The 24,154-nt window shown below is 39.6% G+C and overlaps 1 protein-coding gene across 13 annotated transcripts in view; it reads right to left on the bottom strand.

The window, feature by feature from the left end:
- The window catches only part of fryl (furry homolog, like), a 467,472-nt gene that overhangs the window by 251,733 nt on the left and 191,585 nt on the right, over window positions 1-24,154 (bottom strand). For all 13 annotated transcript variants that reach the window (XM_072569022.1, XM_072569030.1, XM_072569038.1 and 10 more), the window contains 5 exons: window positions 18,206-18,285; window positions 11,275-11,355; window positions 9,075-9,243; window positions 2,416-2,508; window positions 896-994 (listed from right to left, as the gene is read on the bottom strand). In XM_072569022.1, coding sequence (XP_072425123.1) covers window positions 896-994; window positions 2,416-2,508; window positions 9,075-9,243; window positions 11,275-11,355; window positions 18,206-18,285 — 522 coding nt within the window. The remainder of the gene's footprint in view (window positions 1-895; window positions 995-2,415; window positions 2,509-9,074; window positions 9,244-11,274; window positions 11,356-18,205; window positions 18,286-24,154) is intronic.

Consider the following 24,154-nt stretch of genomic DNA (forward strand, 5'->3'; position numbering starts at 1 on the left):
AAACCATGTTGGCTCTGTCTCATTACCTTGAACTTATCCAATTGCTCTGTTATAACATCCCTTATAATTGATTCAAACATTTTCCTTAAATCAGATGTTAAGCTAAGCGCACGGTACCCTGCTTTCTGCCTCCCTCCCTTCTGAATGATTGTATAAGACATTAGTTTCCAATCTAAAGGAATCTTCCCCTGAATGTAAAGAGTTTTGGGAATTAAAACAACATCAACTATCTCACTGGCTACTCCTTTTAAAACCTTAACATGAAGTTCATCTGGACCTAGATGCTTGTTAGCCACAGCCTCATGAGTACCTCTGCCTTCCTGAATATAATTTTATTTGGTTGCTCTCAAACTTCTACCTCTTAAGAGACTTAGAGTTAGAGTTGAACAGCACAGAAACAGACCCTTTGGTCCAACTCATCCATGCTGACCAGATATCCTAAATTAATCTAGTGCCATTTGCCAGCATTTCACCGATACCCCACTAAACCCTTCCTATTCATGTACCTATCCAGGTGTCTTTTAAATGCTGTAACTGCTGAGTGGTGGAAGCTGGCAGCTCATTCCATACATATACCACCAACTGCATGAAAATGTTGTCCCTTAGATCTCTTAAATCTTTAAATCAGAGCAAATAGTTCGCATTTTAAAATGAAATAAACTAAGGCCCAAGTAATATTATTTAATGTTCATCAAATTTAGCCATCTGGCAGTTCCACCTAGTCAGAGGTTCAGATTTAGCCTGTGCTGAGGTACCTTCTATTCGAGCTGCTACATTTTGTTCATAAAATAAAATTACAAGATATACTTTGAAATAAGGAGGGTAAAAGTAATGGAACAATGCAAAAATGCAAGATGCATATTGATCACAAACCTAACTATTTTACAACACTTACCAATGAATGTTTCTTTCTTGATGAAAGGTCAAAGGTGGTCTGATAGAGCATCTCTACAAAATTCTTTAGACATGGCACATTCACTTCATTTTTAACAGCCTGAAAAACCAAGTTTGGTACAATTAGTGCAGTCTCCAAATACAAGATTCAATGAAAACAAAGGCTATTCTTTCCTTTTTATTCTTTATTGGGATGCAGTTATCAGCACTTTAAGCAGATTCATCCCATCACTGCTGTTTTTCATATCTACCAGTTTGTTCATACCACATCTGCACACACTCAGAATATAGAAAGTTGTGGGATTAAAATAAGTCAAGATATTTTGTATTCTGCTTGCAACTGCAGTTTTTCACAAGTGTAGTTCTCAGGATGTAGTCAACTTTCGGAAAGCTAAGTTGAATGGTGATCCCTAGTTTCTCATAAAAGGTGCTGCTGCGCATTCTATTTGAAACTTCATAGTACTTGTTGTGGAGGCAAGAATCTATTTAAGCTTTTCATGCTGCATCAATCCCTGGATATAGAGACAACTGGCTGTAATGGAAGCCCAAAGTAGAGGTGGTGACAACATAATTGGCAAGTCAGTCCTCGGTTGAGAGTTCAGATTGAGCAACAGGAAGTAACCCAAACTTTGTATTTACTTGCTAATAAAGATGTCACACTACATTTAATTGTGAAAGCCAACGCTTTACAAATAAAAATAGTTCTTTAAATCAACTTTTATAAAAAGTAAAATTTTAAGATCTGTAATTTTCTGACGATAACAAAATAGTAATATTCAGAGAATGTACAGTTACTGCACTGAATGATTATCCCCTATCCAGTTTAAGTGCATTTCACTTCATAAGTGAAAATTTATGTTATTTTTAAACAAAATGCCACCAATTCTTTACTGATAAGCTGCAGTAATTTTATCATGGGTTTTTAACTCTGCTTTTGAACTTTGCAGAATGACAGATTTCTTACAGTCTGCTAATGTCAGCTCTCTCCCTCAAAAATATTTTCCAAAATTTACTTGTGTGCTTGGTTTCTAATCATGCCCATTCTTTATATCCAGTTACAATGAACAAGTTCTTTAATTACACTGCAGACAAGTTGGCATCTCATTATTTATTTATTATTCAATTATCACTCTGACAGTAGAATGACACTCTTTAAAGGATTTGAATACTATCGATTAAATTATTACATAATCATATTATTTTGTAAATTGGCAATTGCAACAACTACAGCAACAAATTATGTCTGATACAATTGAAAATGGAGTTAGCAGTAGTTAGTTATATTGAGGTTGAGAGTACGTGAACCAGGAAACTACAACTGGTTAAACAGAGTTTGAAGTTAATAATTTATATATTAATTCCATGTCACTATTTTCACACTTTTGCCTCAAAAATTACCAAAGCTCTTTCCTACAAGTCAAAACAGTTAATCTTTTGTAGCCAAAGATTAACTTTTAGAAAAACTGTGCAGAACAATTATATTTGTTCATGCGTTTCTCCAGCAGAACAGAAAATACTTACAGCAGCCACAGGAATCAGAATTTCCACAAAGAGTCCAGCAAGTGCATGTTTTATATCTTTATCTTTCACTTCATGGAAATATTGTGCACATTCCTAGAAAAAATAAAATCCAGTTAAATATTTCTGAATCCCCCGATAAAAATCAAAAATTATAACAAGTCTAACTTTCAAAAGAGCTTTGAACCAGAAGCCCCATGTAATGTCCCATCTCAGTAGCCCAGAGGTCCTCGACATCACAGATGCCAGTACTCAGCCAGTTCATTTCACTGCACATGGTATCATGAACTGGCTGAAGGCACTGAACACAATTACCAAGCCAAACTGCTTCAGCATTGTTACATTGTTACAAAGTAGGGATCTACCATCCAATGTGCTCTATTGCCCATTTATGTTTTGCCAACAAAGAGAGGAAAATTTAAATTCAATTAATTCTCCATTAGAACACTAATGATCATAAAATGATCATCATGAATGTCATCAGTGATAATACAGCAGCATTTACACAATAATAACCAGCTCACTACTACTCAGTTTGATTCTGCCAGAGCCATTCAGCTCCTGGCCTCATTACAGGCTTGGTCAAAACATGGACAAAACAGCTAAACTCCAGAGGTGAAGAGTCTGCCCTTGACATCAAGGCCACATTTGACAAGAATAGCATGCCACAGAGCTTGAGCAGAACTCAAGTAAAAAGTAATCTCCACTGATTAGTTATGCTTAACACAAAGGAATATGGCTGTGGCTGGTGGTGGTCAATCATCTAATCCAGGGGACATTGACACAGAAGTTTCTCAGGGGTAGGTACTTAATCAATGATCTGCCCACAATCACAAGGTCAGAAGTAAGGAAGATAACTGATGATTGCACAACATTCAGCACCACTCAAGACTCCTCAGATACTGAAGCAGTCTATGTCCAAATGCAGCAAGACCTAGGATTGGGATGACAAATGGTAAGTAACATTTGTGGCACATAAGTGCCAGACAATGGCAATCTTCAATAAGGGAGTAAACCATCAACCCTTTATCAACATCCCAGAACTGCCATTGAAAGCAAGTGAACAGGACTTGCCCTTTAAATATAGGACCACAAGAACAAGTTAGAGAGTGGGAATACTGCATACTAATTTCCTGACTCCCAAAGCCTGCCCACTATCAAGGGTTTGGTGGAATACACTAAATAGGTGCAGCTGGATGGGTATAATTCCAAAAATACTCAAAAAACTTGACACCATCCAGGACAAAGAAGCCCACTCGATTTGTATCTCATTCACCACCTTCAGTCAATCCCTTCATCTGTGACCAAGTGGTACCAGCATGTACCATCTACAATTTGCAGTAATTCACCAAGACTCCTTTACAAACACTTTCTAAACCTGTGATCTCTACCACCTCGCAGGTCAAGGGCAGCAGATACTTACAAACACCACCTGCAAGTTCCCCTCCAAGCCACTCCATGCTGACTTGGAACTATACTGTAATAACCACAGTTGCTGGGACAAAACCCTGAATCTGCCTTGCTACTGTTGGTTTACTAAGAAGCTAGCTCACTACTATCTTGGAGGTGTGATGAAGGTAGGGATGTGCACCTAATGATTGATGAACAAATTCATTCCATGAATGAATGCCAAGAAATCAATCAAGAACCATACTAGAGTAAAATGCATTACTGTGCCATGTGTAATGTGGTCATGAAACTTTATATAGCTTAACAGTACAATGTACAAATGTATTGGTTTTAGATGGACAAGAAATCCAAGCTTGGAAGGCTGTGAAATAGTGAACAGAAATAAAGTTACAGAATTTCAAAATGTCACCAGGTAGCAAATCTCAGCACAATTTCAATATGCATTGCCAGAGTAACTAGAAAGCAAGTTATTTTTCCAACCTGGATTATGTTAGCCAAATTGTGTGGCTCTTTATCATGAGCACAGAAAAATGACAGGGTGCAACATCATTATCTTGAATGCTTGGTATGTTACAGCACAGAAAATAAGCCTTTCATCTGAGTTTATTTCACACTTTTTTTTCCCATGAATGACATTGCCCAATCCTACTTTGTAAAGAAAAACCCACACCCGAATCCTTAAGCATTTCTCTTTTTGTCAGCAACTATGGACTTTTGTTTGAAACATACTTTGCAATCTGCTTCCACAATGCCAAGTGAAGGAGAATTCCATGCCCTAAATTCCACTCAAATATAATTAGGTTAATTCGTCTTCTCTGTTTTTTCATATTTAATATGGGCAGTTTCGTTTTACTGCATGACTTAATATCTGGACCACTGTTTCAAGAAGTCACAAAGAGTGGCAATCCTAGTCAGATTGGCGCTTGGTTAACAATTTTTTTTTAAATCATGGAGCTTCACACTTCTAGCCAGGAAATCAGATCCTGAGTCCTTCAGAAATGAGGAAACTACCTAAAAGCAACATAGTTCTCCCTTAGCATAGGATGGTCAGAATCAAGCCATACAACCCCTTTTGCAGCAGTGTGCTATGTTCCGAGATTTAAATTTACACCAGCACAGCCAGCACTTTGACAGCTGCTAGGAAGGGGTAAATCTGTAATCTGAGAGGTTATGTGGAGCATTCTATTAAGGAATTAGGATAAGAGGTAGGCAAGGTGTTTGCATGCAATTAAGTGTGTAATGTGTCTTTGCTGGGATGGCAAATCTAAAGCAGGGAACAGTGCAACAGGATCTCCAATATTAGGTAATGATGGTGAGTAATGGTGCTTGAGCAATTGAATGTCCCTCACTAGAGAGGGATGGCTATCTCTGGTATAAAGAGGCCTCAGGGACAGTAGGATTAGACTGACAGAATTTTCTCAACCAAGTGTAAAACATAAACTTAATACCATATTCTTCCTTGTTTAACCTTAATTTTCCTGTAAGGTCGTAATGATCTGATTCAATGGAATAACAATTATGCAATTCATGATCTCTGGGCTGTCTGTGTTGAAATCTACATTAATTTCAGGGGACCTGGGGTAGAATTGCTTTAGGTTGGAAATGGGAGTCTGATGGTGCAAAAGGTTAGGGGAGGTGTAATTGTAGGTGTGTTGGGTAAGTTGAGAATTCAGCCAGAAGTTAGACTAGTTTTTTTTTATTGTCTAACTTTCCTGGTTGGCTATTAACTTGACAGAAGCAAAACCCTTCAAATTCTCTGATGTTAAGGATTTCTTTATTCAGAGGATTCCAGATGCCGAGGAATTGCTTATCATTTCCAGGGCAATTCCCACAAAGTGTGCTGCATCTTGAATTCCACAGCATTCTGAATCTCAAATCCATTCTGCACTGCTTTAAAAACTATCTTGGAGTATTTGAATATCCACACCAATATATCACCTACTTATTTGATTGGTTTGAAGATTTTTGTGGGCTGGGGAACCTTGCCATAGTTTGATGTTATGTGTCAAATGCAATGCATTGAAGTTCAGCAGCTGGCTAGCTAACTGCAAATAGGGAGTCATGTGTAAATCTCTCCCACCAGAAAACTGTAGCTATGGGTCAGAATATTATGTCTGTCAGCCATCAAACTCAGCAACAAACCACAGGAAGCAATCAGTAAATTGGATCTAATGTCAAGTGTTACGGAGCAAACCAGACCCTCTCAAAACATTTCAAGTAGACTGGACCCTAACTTTGCTAGTTATTTTAAACTGGTGTCGACTGGATATTCCAGGAGTGATGCAGTGGCCCAACCACTTCATATTAAACAAAACAGAATTTATTTGCAAGATTACCAAATGAGACAAGAACAAAAGAGAACAGAATACAGAATAACTTAACCAATCTGAAACCCAACAGACTATCCCAAATTAATGATGCTCTTCCAAATTCCTGCAACAATCCCTATTAAGGCCCATTGGCAAAAAAGGGAAAATCAAGCAGGGTCTTATGAGAGAGAGAGAGAGAGAGAGAGAGAGAGAGAGAGAGAGAGAGAGAGAGAGAGAGAGAGAGAGAGAGAGAGAGAGAGAGAGAGAGAGGGAGAGCGCTAAGAGATTCAACATGGAACACTTTCTTACATGTAGCTGCTTCTTGGACCAGCAGCCTCCAAACTGACTGCTTGCTAAAACCAAAACAAACAAGAGCAAAGCTGAGCGGGGAGAACTGGCTGCTCTCCTTTCATTGAACAAGTGTTGTTTTTAAAACTTGAAAGCTTTTTGTCTGAGGCAGTATCTGGTAGCTATAATCAAACTGGCCTTAAACCCTTGCGTCTTCACAACCGCTCTGAAAACAAAACCAAGGACAACATAACCTTGTTAAAGGAGCACCATCATCACACAAGGCATAGATGCCGATCTTCAAGAACAGTACACATATTGACTAGACAGTCACTACTTCTGGCAAGCTAACCTAACAGCCATGAGACATCAAAAAATCACCTATAGAAGCAGTTGTTTACTTACAAATTGAGCATCCCCAACACATGCTCAGGCAATAAAGATGGGAAAACATAAACCTACCAACAACAGAGGCTCAATGAATTCCATCTGCAACATCTGTGATGAATCTTTGGCATCACATGGAACAATGTCACCAATATGGCAGTTATTTCAAAAGAAAAGAGGATAAATATCCTAGAATTAATCAAGCAAAGGCTGCTTTGTTTGCTGGGCACAGGCACAGGACACAATATGGCCATATACACATGGACATGTGACATTGGCAGAAAGCCTGCACTTTGAGACCAGTAAGGCATCCACACCTCCAATTCAAGGCTGCTGTAAAGAGACATGAAAGCCTCAGCATCAATCATGACAAGGGGAAAATGCTACCTGATGATTAATGCAAATGTTGATAAGGACTGTGAGCAAGTGTCCATCACCATGACATGTGGCTCCAGATCAGACGCCAGTCCTGCTACCAAGTGCCAGCAGAGAGCATCCTGCACCACTAGCAAGATACAATTTTACATTTGACACTTGTGATGGTCTCTGCCTTTCAAAATCAGCTGTGCAGCCACCAGAGCAGTGCAGAACTGAATCCAACTGACTTGAAGTGCTTCTACTGCATTCCTACAATGTCTCCTAAATGGAAGAAGTGAAGATCGTGACATTCTAATTTAATAAGGAAAATACTAATTTCTCAAATTTTATCCGAGCTTTTCAATGATAAAAAAACACTCGTAACAACATGACTGTCATTACGGGGTGTTTAAATCTGTAAAGTACTCCAGCTGTGGCTGAAACCAATCTACAGTTTCAATTATCCTAATTACTCTTTAAATTTATCTAACCTGACCACTCGAAATGGCTGAGGTGATGACCCATTATTTTGGGCACATGTGAGTATATACCATTAAATTAAGTAAATAATGTTTAAGTTGTTTTTAAAATTTGTTCTACAATATAAAAACTTTGCAAAATTAACCTCTCTTCCTTTTTATATCTTTGCTTCATTTTGTTCTCTTCAATGGCATATTTTTATTCCCCAACATTTTCTTTCAGCATACTAGCATGGTGGCTCAGTGGTTAGCACTGCTGCCTCACAGTGCCAAGGACCCAGGTTTGATTCCGCCCTCAGGCGACTGTCTGTGTGGAGTTTACACATTCTCCCCGTGCCTGCATGGGTTTCTTCCGGGTGCTCCAGTTTCCCCTCTCAGTCATAGAACATAGAACATAGAAGAATACAGCACAGTACAGGCCGTTTGGCCCTCGATGTTGCGCCGATCCAAGCCCACCTAACCTACACTAGCCCACTATCCTCCATATGCTTATCCAATGCCCGCTTAAATGTCCATAAAGAGGGAGAGTCCACCACTGCTACTGGCAGGGCATTCCATGAACTCTCGACTTGCTGAGTAAAGAACCTACCCCTAACATCTGTCCTATACCTACCACCCCTTAATTTAAAGCTATGCCCCCTTGAGGAGTTAGGAAGTGAGTTACTCACTACCCTTTCAGGATTCCTGATGAAGGGCTTTTGCCTGAAACGTCGATTTTCCTGCTCCGCGGATGCTGCCCGACCTGCTGTGCATTTCCAGCACCACTATGATCTAAACTCTGGTTTCCAGCATCTGCAGTCCTCACTTTTGCCTAGGTTAAGTAAAGTGGCCATGTTAAAGTGCCCATAATCCAGGGATTTGCAGGCTGGATGGATTAGCCATTGGAAATGTAGGAATAGTGTGGACTCGATGGATTGAATGACCTGCTTCCACACTGTACGGATTCCATGCTTCTGTACTGGCTACATTCTGCTCTTCTTTAGCTCCTTTCATTTTTAACAGGTTTTGATTCTCTAGCATTAGACAAAATGTTTACTGGTCAAAGCAAGGCAAATGAACTATTCTTGGTCTGTAGTGATATTCTTCAGTTGGATACAGTAATATATGCAAGTCCTAACTCAGGGTCAATGATTTATCAACTTTCTTGCCCCCAAAGAAGGGCAAGTCCATCTTGATGTACTTTATGCCTCTACATATTCCAGAATAGCAAGAATCACCCAGAGTTATTTTCTAATTCTCCAAGGTTGTGTACAATACACCATGTTACAGCAACGTGTTGTGTACCCTCACTACATTTTCTTCTTTTGAAACATACGTAGCTTGGAAACATGCAGATATTCTTGAAGCTTGAGGCACGAAGAAATAACAAATTTTAAAGTCAAAGTCAATTAAAAATTTATGCAAATTGCTAAAGTAAAAATGTCCACATTACCTGCATAAACTGAAATGAAGCTTCAAAATCCTCCACAGGATACATTTTGACCCTGAAGAACTTCATTCCCATAATTAAACTGATAATACTTTGCACAACATGAGGGCTCTGCTCCTTCTGACGTAGTTCCTTCAGTTCAGTCATAAACTTCTTTCTTACTGCCTGAAATCTAAAAATAAATGAATTTATGCTTGCAACTCATTAGAATTGAAAATATACAAGTCTGCCCTGTGGAAGTTAATTATTTCTCACACAAGATACTCCAGTATAAAAAACAAACTATGTAAAAGACTCAAATAAAACCACCTTGCAATTTATTTCGGTCATATTGCAAATAAAAGTTTTTCAATCACTTCTGCTTTCATTTGTTTTCACAAACACACCGTAATAACTTCACGGATGAATAAAAAACAAAAAAAAGTCAGCAGCAATCCATAAACTAACTCAGGTAAAACCCAGAGATAGTATGTGCATACAGCAGGAGAAGAACACATTCAAATATTAAAAGAGAAAAATGAAGTAAATAAGCATCTGGCTTTTTTAGATTAGATTAGATTAGATTACTTAGTGTGGAAACAGGCCCTTCGGCCCAACAAGTCCACACCGCCCCGCCGAAGCGCAACCCACCCATACCCCTACATCTACCCCTTACCTGACACTACGGGCAATTTAGCATGGCCAATTCACCTGACCTGCACATCTTTGGACTGTGGGAGGAAACCGGAGCACCCGGAGGAAACCCACGCAGACACGGGGAGAATGTGCAAACTCCACACAGTCAGTTGCCTGAAGCGGGAATTGAACCCGGGTCTCTGGCGCTGTGAGGCAGCAGTGCTAACCACTGTGCCACCATGCCGCCCACGTTCTCTATTCTCGATTTTTATTGAATCAAATATACGATTTGGCACGTTGTCAACAGAACACTAACTTGGGCCTCTGGATCATTACTCCAGTTACTACATTACCATTACAATACAGACAGTCTTCCCAACTTAGGGTTACCAACAACATCCTGGGGATTATTGTTGACAAGAAATGTAACTGTACAAATCAAACAACCACTATTGACTACTACAAGGGTAGTGAGTAACTCACTTGCTCACTCCTCAAAACTTGTCCACCATCTACATCAACTTCCCTGGAAGGGTACAATTCCAACAATAAGCAAGAAGCTAGCAACATGAGTGTTTAATTCAGCACTCATCCGCTACCTTATGTTTCCTTCATCACCCCTTTCGACACTGCAAACTGTGTCTAAGGGTTAAAGGACACCAATACATTCCTTCTCCTTTACTACCGTTGATTTAAAACTGTGGAAAAGTGGCTCGTAAGGCATATAGGATCTGAGGTTTTACACAGCATAGAATGTAAAAACAAGCAAACAGATTAAAATGAACCTTTATAAAATACTGACTCTACTTCAACAGGAGTAGGAGAAAATGAGGACTACAGGAAATAAGGAGATCAGAGTCGAGAGTGGGGCACTGGAAAAGCACAGCAGGAGCATCCGAGGAGCAGGAGAATCGACGTTTCGGGCATAAGCCCTTCATCAGGGCTTATGCTGCCTGACCTGCTGTGCTTTTCCAACACCACAATCTCAACTTCAACAGGAGCACCTTGCCCAATTCTGGGTCCCACACTTTAGGAAGCACACTAGTGCATCAGACAGGACGCAGAAAAAATTCCCAAGAATGATTCTAGAGATAAGGAATTTCAGTTACATGGACAGATCAGAGAAACTTCGGATATTCTCCTTCGGAGAAAGAATGTTGAGAGGTGATTTGATAGAGTTGTCCAAACTCTTTATAGCATGAATGCAGATGGGGAAAAAACTTTTCTTACTCGGGGAAACGTCAGGACTGTACAGCACCAATTTAGGATGAATGGTCAGAAAAAAACTACAGATGTCATGAGGAAAAATGTTTTTGCACAACAACTGTTAGAATCTGAAAATGTACAGAAAGCAGGTTAATTTGTTGTTTTGAAAAGGAATGGAATAGAAAAAAACCTGCAGACTGACAAGGAAAATGAAGGGACATGAAACAAGCTGTGCTGTGCTTCTATTATGCTGAATAACCTCTTTCTGTCCTGCAACAATTTTGTGATTCTGCTAAGAGAGTTGTCCTGGACAGAATTTGAGATTAATATTTGGAAAAGTGCAAAAGAAATTACATATTGACAAAATAATTAATCTCCTTACTTTGATTGTGCAAGAACACCAATCACCTCTGCATATAAATCTGCAATAATGTGCATATTCCCAGTGTTGGGTCCTGAATACCTGCAAAAAAAAAAGAAGGGAGACAAAAAAAAAATCAGAGAAAATTATTTTTAAAAAAGCATCAGATATCAAATTTAAACCTCACCAAAATTAATCCAGATCGGAATCTTACAAAATGAACTGAAAATACAATAATACAGTGCACTTGCATTGGATAAGAATATGCTACTTGAATTGAACGAGTCACTTAAAACAGTGCTGCACTCAGCAAAGTGAGAATTGAAGCTATACATGATGCAATTCAATTACCTTATCCAATGCAAAGCAAAATTTTGTTAGAAAACAATAATCCAATTTTTATTGGTGTTATGAAGAAACTTAACTGAGCAAAATATATCACCAGTCCAAATTTCATGAGTAGTCCTTGTTAAATGAAGCAAGGCAGAAAATCATGACTCTGAAACAAAGTAGTCACTTGTTTTTGTTTTTAAACAATAAATACACTTCCTTCATGCGAACTGAAGAAAACTCTCCAAAACGTTACAGCACTGTTACAGTCATGAGCTTAGCACAGTTACACAACTAATTTGCATGATATTCATAAATTTTCTTCTTTTACTTTTTTTTTAAACTAAACAGATGGACAAATCTGAAATCTCAATGCCCATGTTACAATCTCTACATTCAATGGTGCACTGCAAGCTTTGAATCACCTTAGCAGGACTGACTTTTTAAGAAGTTATTTTGGGTTCTCTTCTCTTATCAAAATTATGAGGTTGAATGTATTTTGGTGCAATATGTTCCATACAAGTACATTTCATTGCTTGTGGAATACAGCCAAGCTTCTACAATACATTAGTTTTAGTACAATAGATATAAAGAACAACATCCAATATAAATTTGCAAAATGTCTCTGCCAACACACCCTTCAATTCCTTTTCTGATTTTGTTGAATTTGTGACCTTTCATTACAATTCCACGGCGCAATTAAAGTCTACTGCTGTTAACACATCAAAACATTCCCCAGCTTCCTGAAAAATTTGGTAATTTTTCAAATTCATAATTGCTTTGCCTCATATCTGGCAAGTTAAAACCTCACCACTTATTTTATCTCACCAGTATTTGCATTCTAAATCTATTAGGAACATAGGATTTACAAGGAATCTGTCATTTGAACCTCTGAGCCAGTCAGTTCCACCATTCAATAAGATCACTGAAATCCAGTAGCAACAATGGATATCACCTACAAGGTGTTCTGCAGATTAATAATAAATATGCCCCAGAGAAAATTACTTTGTGCCCCAGCTTTACTTGGCTTTTTAAATCACCCCTGTAAGCAAAGTATTCTTTTCTCAATTTCAACTTTGACATAGACTAATTTAAATTAGACTAATTATTAACAGAACTGCAGCTTTCAGTACATTCCCTTTTTTACTTCGTGAGAAAGTTGATTTATACCTTTTCCATTGCTGAGCTATAACTCTACTTTTAACTTTCTAATCTGGTCTTATCAACTTGCTCTATGTGCATCTTTCAAATAAAGTACTTACCCTCGATTTGTATTTTTCTTTACCAAGCTTAAACTGAAATTTGTTGTGGTCATTGCTTTCCAAATGTCTCCCAATTTTTCAGGTGTGATCTACTCCATAGCTGAACTAAAAACCGGTAAAGCAATGCTCCTTTGTTGGAGCAGCAACATATTGACTGAAAAAACGCTGAACATCATACAAAAATTGAACTCCATTTTCTTGATTTCCTACTCCAGTGTATCAATTCTCCATGTGGTAGATTGCCCGAGGTCCCAGCAGTGGCCACTGCTCTGATAAATCCCCCACTATCAATGTCTTGCAGGACAGCATTAGCCAGAAACTGAACTGGTCCAGCTCCAGGACTCAGGCTGAGTTACACCACTCATGTCACATTGCTACCTCAATCACAGACTAATTCCCCTTCAACATTCACTGCTGGTGAGCTTCCCAACAGCAAATGCGGGAGAGAAATGGCCACTGATTGAGATGCAGCCCCTGTGAAGTTGTCCAGTCTGTATTTTTAACAATGGCTTAAGGGCCACATAGAACCTCTCAACAAGCCTGAATACCTGTAACTTAACATTAATAAATGCAGATGAGAAAATTACTTTATGTCTCTGGCTTTCTTCATCTTTTTAATCACCCCTGCAAGCACCAACTTTTTTTAATCTTTGAGATAATTTAATTTAGTTTCCCTAATTATCAACAGAACTGCATCATTTAGTACACTCGCTCTCTTGCCTGCTGACAAATTGGTAACATAAGAAAAACAAAGCAGAGCTAGGGAGCTACTGGTCGCCTGCTTGGTCTGTTGCCACAGGGAGAATCTATTCCGAGTTACAGTGAACTCTGCTCTGAGCCATTTAGCGGGCAAAATCCATAAAATCAGCTCAGATCAACCCAGTCAAGCAGGTCACAACAACATGTCTTAATTCCTCAGGAGGCGAAGAATATTCAGCATGTCCTCAAGGACTCTTGGCAATTTTTAGTGATGCACCATAAAAAGCATGCTACCTGGATGCATCATAGCTTGACATGGCAACTGTCCTTCCAAAGACTGCAAGAAATTACAGTCGTGAACACAACCCCAGTCCATCATGCAAACCAGCCTTCCATCCACTGACTTGCTCTAGGATTCCAGCTGCCTCAGGAAAACAACCAATATAATTAGAGACCCTTCCCACCCATTATGTTCTCTTTCACCCTCTCCCGTCAGGCAAAAGATACAATAAGTTTGAATGTATGTATGAATAGATTCAAGAACAGCTTCTTCTCTGCTGTTATCAAAACAGATCTCTCAAATGTTAATTCTGATCTCTCTCTCTCTCTGCAGGTGGAACATTGTACTCTGCACTCTGTTCTGCTACCCTGATGAACTTTGGTATGATTTCCCTGTGTAGCACACAAAACAAAGCATTTCACTATCTTGCTACAGGTAACACGATAAATTAATTTTAACAAAGTTCTATTTTAATCAATCAATCAGCCTAATGCCACTTTTTATTGTCCCAAATTCTGTGCAGAGTCAGAGTTGTACAGCACGGAAACAGACCCTTCAGTCCAACTCATTCCTGCCGACCACATATTCCAAGTTAATCTAGTCCCAATATGCCAGCGTTCGGCCTATATCCCTCTAAGTCCTCCCAATTCATGTAACCAGCTAGATGCCTTTTAAAAGTCATTATTGTACCAGTTTCTATCATTTCCTCTGGCAGCTCATTCCATACACGCACCATTCTCTGTATGCCCTTAGGTCTCATTTAAATCTTTCTCTTCTCACCTTAAACCTATGCCCTTTAATTTTGGACTCCCATACACTGAGGAAAAACCCTTGGCTCTTAACCCTATTCATGCCCCCATCATTTCATAAATTTCTATAAAAATCACCTCTTATACTCCAATGCACCAGGGAAAATAACCCCAGCCTATTCAGACCTGGATTTACTGCACTACCCTATACTCCTTTCAGAAATGTTACCATAAAAACTTTAAGAAATAGGAACAGGAGTAGGCCGCTCGCCTACTCAAGCCTGGTCTGCTATTCAATAGGATTACGGCTGATCCAAGGTTCCTCACATCCACTCTCCTGTCCTTTTCCTGATAAAAAAATCTATCTCAGCCTTAAAAAACACACAAAAATTCTGCCGCCATAGCTTTCTATGGGAAGGAGTTCAAAATACTCAATGCTGGGAGAAGAAATTCTTCCTCATGTCAGTCTTAAATTGCCTCCCTTTATGCTGTGATTGTGCCCTCTGGTTCGAGACCCTCCCATGACAGGAAACATCCTCACACCATTTATTGTCTCAAGCCCTTTTCAGAATCCCAAATGTTTCAATTAGATCACTTCTCATTCTTCTAAACTTTAGTGAGCAGAGCCCCAAACTATTTAGTGTTTGCTCATAAGACAACTATTCCATACCAGGGATCATCTTAGCAAACCTTCTATGTACTGCTGCCAATGAAATGACATTTTTCCTTAAATAAGGGGACCAAAACTGCTCACAGTACTCCAGATATGGTTTCACCAGCACCTTGTATATTTGCAGTAAGAATTCCCTACTCTTACATTCCGTTCTGAAGTCTGCAATTGCCACAGCATTTAACAAATACAGTAGAATCCAAGCTGAAAGTCATTGTAATTTGGGTGGCCTATTAGCAATCAAAAAGGTTCGGGTGGGTTAGTTGTTTGCAAAGCGCAAATATCCGTATTGCATTATGCAGAACAACCTTCTTTGACCCTTTAGCATGAGTTGGTCGAGAGATTTCAGAGTCTTGAATTCATCAATTCCAGGGCCAGACTCAGTCACTCTAACAGACAGAGAACAAACCTCACCCATGCTAAATATAGTTTCTGTAGGTCTGAATGTCTTTTATTTGGCTTAATAGAAAACACAAACAAGGTGACCAGCAGCTATGTAGAAAATAAGATTCGCTGGCAGAGTGTGCCAAATGAGCACTGCTGTCCAAGCTGATAGTGGATTGGCTGACTGGCAGGAAGCAAAGAATGGGGATATAGAGTGCTATTCTGGTTGTAGTGTCCCTCAGGGATCAATGTTGGGACCACAATTATTTGCAATTTATATAATTAATTTGGAGCTGGGGACCATGAGCACGGTGTCAAAATTTACCGATAACACTAAGATGAGTGGCAGAGTAAAGTTTGCAGAGGACCACAGATACATTGAGTAAGTGGGCAAAGGTCTGGCAGATGGAATACAATGTTAGCGAATGTGAAGTCACACATTTTGGTAGAAGTAACAGCAAAATAGATTATTACTTGAACTGTAAAAAGTTGCAGCATGCTGATTTGCAGAGGGACCTGGGTGTCCTTGTGCATGAATCACAGAAGGTTGGTCTGCAGGTACAACAACTAATTAGGAAGGCAAATGGAATTTTGTCCTTCATTCCTAAAGGGGTTGAATTTAAAAGCAGAGAGGTAATGTTACAACTGTACAAGATGCTGGTGAGGCCACACCTGTCATACTGTGTGCAGATTTAAGAAATGATGTACTGGCACTGGAGGGGGTGCAGAGGAGGTTCACGTGGTTGTTTCTGGAGTTGAGGGGGTTATCTTATGAGAGACAGAGTAGATTGGGAATATATTAATTGGACTTCAGAAGAATGAGGAGAGGGTCTTGTAGAGACATATAAAATTATGAAAGGAATCGATAAAATAGAAAATAGATAGGATGTTTCCACTGGTAGGTGAGACTAGGACTAGAGGGCATGGCCTCAAGATTAGAGGAAGCAGGTTTAGAACTGAACTGAGAAGGAACTTCTTCACCCAGAGGGTTGGTAATCTGTGGAATTCCTTGCCCAGGGAAGTAGTTAACACTAGTTCAGTAATCGCTTTCAGAGCAAAGGTAGATACTTTTTTGAAAAATAAGAGAGATGGTGAAAACGTGGGTGAGTGGAGCTGAGTCGTCGAAAAGATTAGCCATGATCTTATTGAGTGGTGGAGCAGGCTCGAAGGGCCGGATAGCCTACTCCTGCTCCTAATTCTTATGTGCTTATGTCCAGACTGTAGAAGTGAGGACAGCGTGCACGATGTTTCATTTTCACAGATTTCAAAGTGCAAATGTGTAGCTCAGTTATACCCAATAGAACAGGTACAATAGTTTTCGGATGTAAAATAGCACTGGGTTAACCAATATCAGAATAGATCCTTAATGTATTTTTGAAATATTACTGCTTGATAATAAGAGCAAGTCCTTTAATCATGATCTGGCAACCTCACAACCTTCAAATGCTTCAACAGTAGTATCAAAAGCTAATAACCTAGAGGAAAGTCTTACTTCATCATTAGCCACAAAAGACTCTTCATGCAAAATGATGCACACATACAGTATAACCAATTGGCAAGACAAACAGAGGTAGCATTTCAGGTCAAATGACCTTGCATCAGTACATTGGAATGACAGGTCAACCTGAAACATTAACTTCATTTTCTCACCACAGATGCTATTGCACAGATGAGTAATTAAGTAGGAAGAATAAGCAGCATTTTACAGGGAAAAAGCAAGAGATTGAGACCAAGTTAAAATGGTCAGAGTAATTACAGACAAAATGGACTGAAAGTTCTGAGAGTTTCTCAGAGTTTTTAAACAATATTTTTTAATTTCAAATTCTCAACACCTACAGAATTTTGCTTTTGAAGAAAATAGGTCACTGAAAGGTTCATCAATGAATCACAATTGCAGCAGGAGAAAACTGCTCTTGCTGATGTTATGGACCAGACCAGGCCTCGTCAAAATATTTGAAGGTAGCCTAGCGATCTTAACCCCAAATTCTATCATCATGACATTAAGAAAAGTGAGATTAACTGATAATGAAATGTTCGTGGATGATACTGCATAAAAATAGGATTCACATCACACTGTTCAACACTTGATTGAAAAATTGAACTTTTGCTCTTGACACTGACAAGTTCATTACTGCTGATCTCATACACTTTTCCCAGTTTCTTGCCATATCGTGCGGTGCTGAGTGTGATTCTGCTCCCTGTTTCTTCTATAATTGGCCCCTTTCTTAGAAGGGCTAGGAAACAGTAAATGCCATTAAACAAACAAGGGAGCATTCTTTAAAGCAATATGCTTAGATGTGTATTTACAAATCTCCTTGTCCATCACATTCTGAGGTGGACTTTAACCTAGACCTACTGACACAGAGGTAGAGGCACTACTGCTGTGCCACAATATCTTGGGGAACATTCTTCACTGCAGAATTCCACAGCTCAATTAAAGAATAACTAAACTTGTTTCGGTGACATGTTTCAGAAAACATAGGCAAAGGATTTCATTTCAGCAAGCAACCACAAAATTATATGTATGCATAAAGCACTTCATGAAGGAATGCACGAAAAAGGCAAAGAGCCGACTTACCCTTCCCGGTGTTTAAAGTGCTTAAAAGCTAAGTTCAGAACTTCATGGACTGAAGCATCTGGCACTGGATGAAGAGGAATCTGTAAAGCAATTAACACATCAGCATAGGTATAGATCATATATTTTACAAGTACAGGTAATCTTGGCAGTGGTATTCTGTTCCAAGCAATTGGCAAAAATGTGCATTCCCCATACAAATCATTATGTCTAATTTCAATGAGTTTGAGACTAAGACTACGCAACAAAAAAGTACTCCTTAAATCTCCAAGGAACAGGTAACAGGATATATTTTCCACCCCTTTTCCACCCCTCAGCATTTTATTCCTTTCTATTTCAAATGCACAAAGTGAAGGTCACTTCTGTCTGCAAAACATATTGAACTAAGGGGTTCAGGATTAAAACACATTATGCACATTTTTGGAAAATATATGAGAGATCAATACTCTGAGACACACATGACCGGAAAGGATGCATCTCATTTTCATAACCGTAAGCTTCCTTTGCAGTGTGACATCAAAAGTGCTCACATTAAATTGACGAGGTCATTTACCATTTTGATTAATAACAGTATTTTTAAAAAAGATTTTCATATTAATAACATCAAAATAATTTGAATAAAAAATTGAAATAGCCATACTAATTCCTTAGGTTGGTAGCCATTTCTAATCTTGTTAAAATAAAAAGCCATAAGTTTTACAAGAAACAAGACGAATATGTTTAGCAAGATTAATATAATTACATAATACCTTTATGACAGAAGTAACAAAATCTTTCAGAGAAACAAAACTGATATCAACAAAACATATTCCGAGTGTTAATTAAATTCTTCAGTGTTTTGAAAGAGTCTTAGAGGAGGGGATGAAAATGGTAAAGCAGAGTTTTAGGGAGTAAATTCCAGCATTTAGAACCAAGACAGAAGATGGAGTAGGATTTAGTGCAAGATATAAGCAACTGAATTATGGATAAATGGAAGAGTATTGGGGATAACGGAAAGTCATCAGGGAAATATTATCACATTCAATCTAAGCAATTCCAAAATGCACAGATAATACATTTGGCAGAAAATAATCCTAGTTGGGACAAAGGGGTTGATCTTACAGAGCAGGTTGTCCTTGTGAAGGGCTAAGTGGTCAACTGGATAGAATGTTGCCTTTGTATCAAGAAAGGAAGAAAGAAATTGATTTATAAAGCAATTTTCACAATGACTAGAGGTCTTGAAGCACTTGAGAGATGATGAACTAATTCTGAAGTATAGTCACTGTTGTGATGTTGTAAAGTTTTACATCTACTGTTTAACTCGGTTTTTCGACCCATTCTTTGAACTACAATTAGAGCTGAAGGAAGTGGAGAATTGATTTAAGAATTGGTGAATGCACAAAACAAATCCTTCATCATTTGAATGTTGGTTAATGGAATGGTCATGAAAATGAACATATATCAAAAGGGGTTTTCATATTGGTTGGTAGATGGCAGCAACTGTATCGTAACAGTTCGGTTAGAAGTGTGGCCAGTTCTTTATTTGTTCATGGGATGTGGGCATGATTGACAAGGTCAAGATTTATTGGTCATCCTTAATTAACCTGGAGGTGGTTATTGTGACTTTACTTGAGAACCATTGCAGTGCCATGAGTATAGAAAGACTCAAAATGCTGTTAGGAGGGGAGTTCCAAGATCTTGAGCCAGTGGCAGTGAAAGAATGGCAATATTTTTCTAAGTCAGGATAGTGATGGCTTACAGAGGAACTTGCAGTTGATGGTATTCAAGTATCACCACCACTTTCTCAAGGCCAAGGAGGGAAGGGAAATAAATGTTTACCAATCCACAAGACTCTCATCCCCGAATGAGTTTTTAACAAGTTACAATGGTATGCAAGTCAATGGGGAACTTGCCAATGTTAGCATTCTCAAGATCTGTAGGCCTTAACCTTCCAATGGACAAGATCCCCTTTGATCGACTCTGCTGGTTATATCCTCAAAGAACTTGAGGTTTTGGTTAAGAAAAATGAGAAGCATGGGTCAGGTATAGACAGCAGAGATTGAGTGAATCCTCAGAAGAGTATAAATGCAGGAGGAGTATACTGAAGAGGGAAATCAAGAGACCAAAAAGAGGACATGAGATAGCTTTGGCAATTAAGGTTAAGGAGAATCAAAAGAACAAAAGGGTATCTAGGGAGAGAATAGGACCCTCAAAGATCAGCAAGGCAGACTATGTGTGGAACCACAGGAGATGGGGGAAGATACTAAATGAGTAGTCTGCACCAGTGTTTACTATGGAGGAGGACATTGAAGATATAGAATGTGGGGAAATAGATGGTGATGTCTTGAAAAATGTCCATATTGCAGAGGAGGAAGTGTTGCATGGTCTTCAAATGCATAAAGGTGGATAATCCCCACGACCCGATCAGGTGTATCCTAGGACTCTGTGGGAGGCTAGGGAAGTAATTGTTGAGATATATAGAGCATCAATAGTCGCAGGTGAGGTGCCTGAAGACTGGAGATTGGCTAACATGGTGCCACCATTTATGAAAGGCGGTATGGAAAAGCAAAGGAACTGTAGACTGTGGAGCCTGACATCGGTGGTGGGCAAGTTGTTACAGGAAATCCTGAGGGACAGGATTTACATGTAAGTGGATAGGCAGGTGTCACAAAGCTAGTCCTTTTTTCTAAAACCTGTTCCTTTTCTCAAGGATGTTGTGACCTTGATTTTTTTTCAGAGGGGTCCTTAAACAATTCGGGCTCTAAATCAGGTGGGTTGTAATAGAGATGAATAGGGCATTGGGAGGCCTTTTTGTTTATATGTAAACAGATGAGACTTTAAACCCCAGCCTTCATGTTTAGAAGTAACCTGTATAATGAAAGGGGAGTGGTCAGTCCTGGAAGCTGAATTCTTGTTGTTAGTCAGTTCAGTTCAGCAATGGGCTGTGTGGAGACAGGCTGCTAGACTCACTCTCCTTCTGCCCTTCTAACTTTGACCTGTAAGCCTTTGTTTCAGTTTTATTCTATGTTTAATAGGTTTGTTTCTTGGGACTGTTATGTATTTTCAGAACAGCATAATTAAGTCTAGTTTGGATAGACTGAGTTGGGTATTCTATATTCCGTTCTTTAAGTTTCATTCCTTAATTTTTGTCTGTTTTAAAACCTGGTAGTCAACCTTGCTAACTCAATCCGGGTAATTTTCACTGTACACTTACCAAAACAAGTAGCAAAGTTCTGGTCTCAGCTGCCTGCTTAAGAATGTTTTGAGTGGGCTAGCCTAGTCCATAACAAAGGACTGATTAGGGATAGTCAACATGGCTTTGTGCATGGGAAATCACATCTAACTAACTTGGTTTGAGCTTTTTGAAGAAGTAATGAAGAGGATTGACAAGGGTAGAGCGGTAAATGTGATCTGTGAACTTCAGTAAGGTATTCACCAAGGTTCCTCATGGTAGACTGGTTAGCAATGTTAGATCACATGGACTACTGGGAAAACTAGTCATTTAGATACAGAACGAGCTCGAAGGCAGAAGACAGAGGGTGGTGGAGAGTTGCTTTTCAGACAAGAGTCCTCTGACTAGTGGTGATTGGGGCTGGGTCCACTACTTTTCATCAGTTATATGTAATGATTTGGATGTGAACATATGAGGTATAGTTAGTAAGTTTGCAGATGACACCAAAATTGGAGATGAGGTGGACAGCGAAGGTTACTCACAGCACAATGGAATCTTGGTCAGATGGACCAAAAAGTGGCAGATGCAGCTTAATTTAGAGAAATGTGAGATGCTGCATTTTAGAAAGGCAAATCAAGTCAGGGCTTATACACTTAATGGAAAGCTCCTGGTGAGTGTTGCTGAACAAAGAGACCTTGGAGTGCAGGTTCATAGCTCCTTGAAAATGGAGTCGCAGGTAGATAGGACAGTGAAGGCGGTGTTTGGTATGCTTTCCTTTATTGGTCAGAGCATTGCGTATAGGAGGTGAGAGGTCATGTTTTGGCTGTACAGGACATTGGTTAGGCACTTAAGAGTCATAGAGATGTACAGCATGGAAACAGACCCTTCGGTTCAACCCGTCCATGCCGACCAGATATCCCAATCCAATCTAGTCCCACCTGCCAGCACCTGGCCCATATCCCTCCAAACCCTTCCTATTCATATACACATCCAAATGCCTCTTAAATGTTGCAATTGTACCATCCTCCACCACATCCTCTGGCAGCTCATTCCATACACGTACTAGCCTCTGCGTGAAAACGTTGCCCCTTAGGTCTCTTTTATATCTTTCCCCTCTCACCATAAACCTATGCCCTCAAGTTCTGGACTCCCTGACCCCAGAGAAAAGACTTCGTCTATTTATCCTATCCATGCCCCTCATAATTATGTAAACCTCTATAAGGTCACCCCTCAGACTCCGACGCTCCAGGGAAAACAGCCCCGGCCTGTTCAGCCTCTCCCTGTAGCTCAGACCCTCCAACTCTAGCAATAGCCTTGTAAATCTTTTCTGAACTCTTTCAAGGTTCACAACATCTTTTTAATAGGAAGGAGATCAGAATTGCACGCAATATTCCAAAAGTGGCCGAACCAATGTCCTGTACAGCAGCAACATGATCCCAACTCCTGTACTCAATACTCTGACCAATAAAGGAAAGCATACCAAACTCCTTCTTCAAAATCCTATCTACCTGCGACTCCACTTTCAAGGAGCTATGAACCTGCACTCCAAGGTCTCTTTGTTCAGCAACACTCCCTAGGACCTTACCATTAAGTGTATAAGTCCTGAAGTCCTGCTAAGATTTGCTTTCCCAAAATGCAGCACCTCGCATTTATCTGAATTAAACTCCATCTGACACTTGTTAGCCCATTGTCCCATCTGGTCCAGATCCTGCTGTAATCTGAGGTAACCCTCTTCGCTATCCACTACACCTCCAATTTTGGTGTCATCTGCAACCTTACTAACTGTACCTCTCATGCTCGCATCCAAATAATTTATGCAAATGACAAAAAGTAGAGGACCCAGCACAGATCCTTCTGGCACTCCACTGGTCACAGGCCTCCAGTCTGAAAAACAACCCTCCACCACCTCCCTCTGTCTTCTACCTTTGAGCCAGTTCTGTATCCAAATGGCTAGTTCTCCCTGTATTCCATGAGATCTAACCTTGCTAATCAGTCTCCCATGGGGAACCTTGACGAACGCCTTACTGAAGTCCATATAGATCACATCTACTGTGCTGCCCTTATCAATCTTCTTTGTTACTTCTTCAAAAATCTCAATCAAGTTGGTGAGACAGGACTTCCCACGCACAAAGCCATGTTAACTATCCCGAATCAGTCCTTGCCTTTCCAAATACATGTACATCCTGTCCCTCAGGATTCCCTCCAACAACTTGCCCACCACTGAGGTCAGGCTCACTGGTCTATAGTTCCCTGTCTTGTCCTCACCACCCTTCTTAAACAGTGGCACTACGTTTGCCAACCTCCAGTCTTCCGGCACCTCACCTGTGACTATCGATGATACAAATATCTCAGCAAGAGGCCCAGCAATCACTTCCCTAGCTTCCCACAGTGTTCTCGGGTACACCTGAACATTTCAAGACATCCAGCACTTCCTCCTCTTTAATCTGGACATTTTGCAAGATGTCACCACCTATTTCCCTACAGTCTATATCTTCCATATTCTTTTCCACAGTAAATATGGATGCAAAATATTCATTTAGTATCTCCCCCATTTTCTGTGGCTCCACACAAAGACCGCCTTGATCTTTGAGGGGCCCTATTCTCTCCCTAGTTACCCTTTTGTCCTTAATATATTTGTAAAACCCCTTTGGATTCTCCTTAATTCTATTTGCTAAAGCTATCTCGTGTCTCCGTTTTGCCCTCCTGATTTCCCTCTTAAGTATACTCCTACTTTCTTTATACTCTTCTAAGGATTCACTCGATCTATGCTGTCTATACCTGACATATGATTCCTTCTTTTT

This window comes from Chiloscyllium punctatum, chromosome 1 (assembly GCF_047496795.1).
Source record: "Chiloscyllium punctatum isolate Juve2018m chromosome 1, sChiPun1.3, whole genome shotgun sequence".
Taxonomy (NCBI): domain Eukaryota; kingdom Metazoa; phylum Chordata; class Chondrichthyes; order Orectolobiformes; family Hemiscylliidae; genus Chiloscyllium; species Chiloscyllium punctatum.